The 4,549-nt window shown below is 52.8% G+C and overlaps 1 protein-coding gene across 1 annotated transcript; it reads left to right on the forward strand.

The window, feature by feature from the left end:
• Nucleotides 1-533: 533 nt before the first annotated feature.
• On the forward strand, nt 534-2,141 carry LOC130129117 (spindle and kinetochore-associated protein 3-like). The gene has a single exon (XM_056298916.1). It carries the CDS (start codon nt 534-536, stop codon nt 2,139-2,141), a length of 1,608 nt encoding a protein of 535 aa, XP_056154891.1.
• Nucleotides 2,142-4,549: the final 2,408 nt, after the last annotated feature.

The following is a 4,549-nucleotide window of genomic DNA, read 5'->3' on the forward strand; positions in this document are numbered from 1 at the left end:
AAGCAGGTATCTTGACTTCTGCATGATTCTGTTCCCCACTTATCCTCGATATCCATTTCCTTCTTCTTTCCCCTGACCACCTCCGAGTTTCTTCTCCTTGATGGCTGATTGTCTTTGGAAAGCTGACTTGTTCTGCTCTCTGTCAGCTCGGTTGCAGCAGCCGGAAACAGTGCAGAAAGTAACCACTGTAAAACACGGAACCACGACAGCTCTTCTGCAGGAATCAAACCCTGGACTAGACGCTGTCCGCTCCGACTGTCTCCAAAGCCTTTGGCGTCGCGCAGTGACAGCGACGCGGTTCGCTGTGGATTGGAGCCGTTCGTTCTCCAACGTAGCGAACGTGTTGCCGTCACGTGATATGTGACGTAATATGAGAATAACCCACGTGCAAAAAAAACCCCCACGTACATAATTTCCGTTTGCAAAGCGCAAATGCTTTTTTTTTTTAATTTCCGCCGCGGATGCGACCGTAAACCCGACGGAGTAGGTGTAGTAGGGGATTCCTATTCGCACGTGTTGTTCGGAGCGGAACAATGGACCCGACGTCGAGTTTCTTCACGAAGCTGCGGAAGCTGGGGACGACTCTGGAGACAGAAACCGCCAGGTTTCAGCATGCTTACCAGAACCGGGACCACCACTATGAAAACGCCGAAAGGGCCATGCAAACGTATCACCAAATGAACTCGCAGGTGATGGATATGAAGAAGCAGGTACGGGCTCGGCTGGCCCAGCAGAGGGTGGAGGAGGAGGAGGTGAACCGCTTTATAAAGGCGTGTGAGGTGATGAAGCAGAGGTGTGCTGGAGATATTGAAAGGCTGAAGAGGCACTGTGAAAAGTACGGCTACCAAGCCCCCCAAAAGGGCCACAATCCCACCAAGGTCAAATGTCAAGAAGTAGAGGCCACGGATAAAGCAGCGGTAGAGGAAGACGACTCCGGGGAAATGGACGGAGAAGTGGAGACTGAGCAGGAGGTCAGAGAGACCTCGCTGGAAATGGTGCTTCCGGCCTGCACCGTGGACCCATTGCGCACCCCACAGCTCTCTGACTTTGGCCTGTCAAAGATGCACCTGAGCAGAGTGCTGAGCAGCGTGCAGTTCACTGCGGAAGTATCTCCCATGCGCGGGATGAACCGTTCTCCTCCGCCGCCCTACATGTCCATCCAGCCACCCGTGCCCGTGACTCCCAAGCTCCTCCTGCGCATGGACGAGGATAAGCTCCAAATGCTGCAGATTCACGAATTTGGGATCTCCGAACACACAATGTCTCTCAACAATGACTTCACCATGGCCCTCTATCAGAGGAACAACGAACAAGCTAACAGCGCTCCAGACAGCCTGCCCACAAGGCCAGTAAACTCTGTAATAGACAACTTGTCTGCAAAGGACAGCGTGGGGTCAGAGACGCCTACATTTTGCACTCGCAAGATTACAATCTGTAAGTCGCATGACTGCTCCTCTCAACCACCTCCAGTGGGAGGGAGCAACCTAGGGTCCCCTGATTGCCCTATTAACCCGCAGACCACCCCTGAGGTCCCTGTGTTTGAAACCCCCTTCATCAACACGCTCTTCAGCGCAAGCAAGGAGGTGGTGGAAGTTGAACCTGCAGATGATGAAAAGCCCATCTCAGAAATCCCAACACCCGCTAGTAGAACTGCCACCAAATGCACCTGGGAGTACAACGTGCCTGAGGTATCCAGCAGAGATGCTGGTGATGGACCGACACCAGAAATGCCAAGCCTGGAGTCGAATTTCGGAAGAAATTTGAAAAGTCTTCTGGCCCAGACTCGATTGAAGAAACCACCCGCAACAGTACAGCCACATACCCGGCTATCAGGGAAGGAAAACGACGTGCTGAGCCTTGCCATCGTGTCAGAGTGTGAATTTCAGAGTCTGCCCCGTTACCTCAAGCAGATGTCCCTGTCCAGCCTCAACCAGGCCATCCACGAGATAAACAGTGCGGCGGCAGAAAAATGCTACGGGGAAGCAACCGAGCTTTGGATGGAGGACTTGAAGAAGATCACGGGCATTGGCACCATGGCCCCCATCTACTTCCTCTGTCTGACTGAGCTAAAGAGACTGGAGCTTGTCAAGGGTGCAGGGAGCAACGCTGTGTACAAGCTGAGCTCGCAACTGAAGACCTGACTTGACGATCATTTAAACCGGAGTCGCTTTAACTTGGCAAGTGGCAAAGGCGAAACGCTTTAGGGCCGTGGGACGGCCTTAATCCTCCCCGCCATGGCATGTGGCTCCTGCTCCAGTGGAGCAGCGTCCTTCCTTCGCTCCCCTACTTATCCATAGTACGACAAGAAAACAAAACAAACACGTAATGATAAAACAATAAAAATAAAAACGTCATGGTAAAAAAAAACGCGTTGTTTTGTTTTTTATATATATATATTTTTTTTAATTATTTTTTTACCAGCGGGAGGCAGCAATGCACTTCCGGCGCCTAGTCTGCCAGAAATTAAAAGAAGAAGAAGAAGAAGTTTGCGAGGCCCTTGGCGCGCGGGCAAAATCAGAACAACACAAACTGGAAGGCTGAATCCGTTCCTCTGGGTCCAGCATGTGGGGACAGAGACCTCCTCGGACTTGCTGACCTGGGTTGTTGAGCATGCATCGAGACTACACAGCAGGTCTGTTCCCTGGACTCTCCAGGCGGACCGAACCGCCAGGACGTTTGACTGACTCGCAATACATCTTTATGGGCTTTGTGACAAAGCCCGCTTCCGCGACCTGAGAGCCGAGTGGACAGGAGGAGAAGGAGGGACAAGAGGAGAGCCACGGCTCTGCTGCGGCAGCCACGGACCCGACAGGACCTCATGCACGGTGCGGGACTGCTGCCCCAGAACCGAGTTGAGACGTTCACTGACGAACAGCGGCTAGCTAAGCTCGGCACGCGACGCCGCGCATTTGGTTTCATACGTGGGAGTCACACACACGCGCACGGCCATACAACTGGAGAAGAGCACTGCGGTGGCAATATGGTACCTTCAACACATCCATCCATCCATCCATCCATCCATTCATCCATCCATCCATCCATCCATCCATCCATCCATCCATCCATCCATCCATTAACAGAACCGCTTATCCTGCCCTCAGGGTCGCTGGAGCCTATCCCAGCAGTCATTGGGCGGCGGGCGGGGAGACACCCTGGACAGGCCACCAGACCATCTCACACACACACACACCTAGGGACAATCTAGTCCGGCTGATCCACCTGGCCTACATGTGTTTGGACTGTGGGAGGAAACCGGAGCACCCGGAGGAAACCCGCGCAGACACGGGGAGAACATGCAAACTCCACACAGAGGACGACCCGGGACGACCCGCAAGGTAGGACTACCCCAGAGCTCGAACCCAGAACCTTCTTGCTGTGAGGCGACCGCGCTAACCACTGCGTCACCGTGCTGCCCTTCAAAACATTAATGAAGTAATTCATTAAGTTAATAATTCTATTAATTAATTAATTCAAAACATTAATGTATCAGTGGATTACATTTATATAGCACTTTTTCTTGCTACCCAAAGCGCCTCACGCGGAAGGGGGTAACTCGCTTCAACCACCACCAGTGTGCAGCACCACCTGGGTGATGCACGGCAGCCATTTTGCACCAGAACGCTCACCACACCTCAGCTTGAGGTGGAGAGGGAGGAATCCATCCATCCATTATCCAAGCCGCTTTTCCTAATTGGGGTCGCGGGATGCTGGAGCCTATCCCAGCACTTACTCTGCGGCAGGTGGGGAGACACCCTGGACAGGCCGCCAGTCCATTACAGGAGGAGGAAGAGGAGGAGGAGGAGGAGGGAGGAACCGTTGAGTGAATTACACAGCGGGATGATTAGGTGGCTAGATGGAGAGAGCCAGGTTGGGAATTTTGCCAGGACACTGGGGGACCCCTTAATCTTTGCTATAAGCGCCATGGGATCTTTAATGACCACAGTGAATCAGGACCTCGGTCTATCGTCTCATGCATAGGACGGCATCCCAGCACAGTGTCCCCGTCACTGCACTGGGGCACTGGGATTTTTTTGTTTTTTGTTTTGTCCTAGTTGTTTGGTAAAGTAACAGTGTCCAAATGTGTTTGGGAGGTTTGTCGTGCTATACGCACACTTCAGCACCAATGCATTAGTTTGTCTCGAGGGGACAGACTGCAGGAGATGTGGATGGCTTCAAGGAGAAATGGGGGTTCCCCCAATGTGGGGGAGCAATAGATGGCTGTCATATCCCCGTCACCGCCCCCTTCAACAACGCAAAGGATTACTTGAATCGCAAAAGAAGTGATACCGTCATCTTACAAGATGTTGTGGATCACCTCTTTGCCAAGTAACACACCCACACCCACCCACCCACACCCACACACACACCATCATCATCAGCGGTCACTCGAGGTTGAGTATGACTGTCCTCCTTCCAGGTCCTTGTGGGTATCCTTGCGGGGGGATGCCTGTGCGTGACAGCTTTTTTACGTGGAGAGGCTGCTGTGCTTGCAACCAACACACGTTCCTTGGCAAGGGGTGGCCAGAGTCCAATGATATGCAGAACCAAG

This window comes from Lampris incognitus, chromosome 18 (genome assembly GCF_029633865.1).
Source record: "Lampris incognitus isolate fLamInc1 chromosome 18, fLamInc1.hap2, whole genome shotgun sequence".
Classification (NCBI taxonomy): Eukaryota; Metazoa; Chordata; class Actinopteri; order Lampriformes; family Lampridae; genus Lampris; species Lampris incognitus.

Bases quoted from the DNA above. Each gene is read 5' to 3' on its own strand.
- LOC130129117 (XM_056298916.1), top strand. From the start codon at position 534: ATGGACCCGACGTCGAGTTTCTTCACGAAGCTGCGGAAGCTGGGGACG.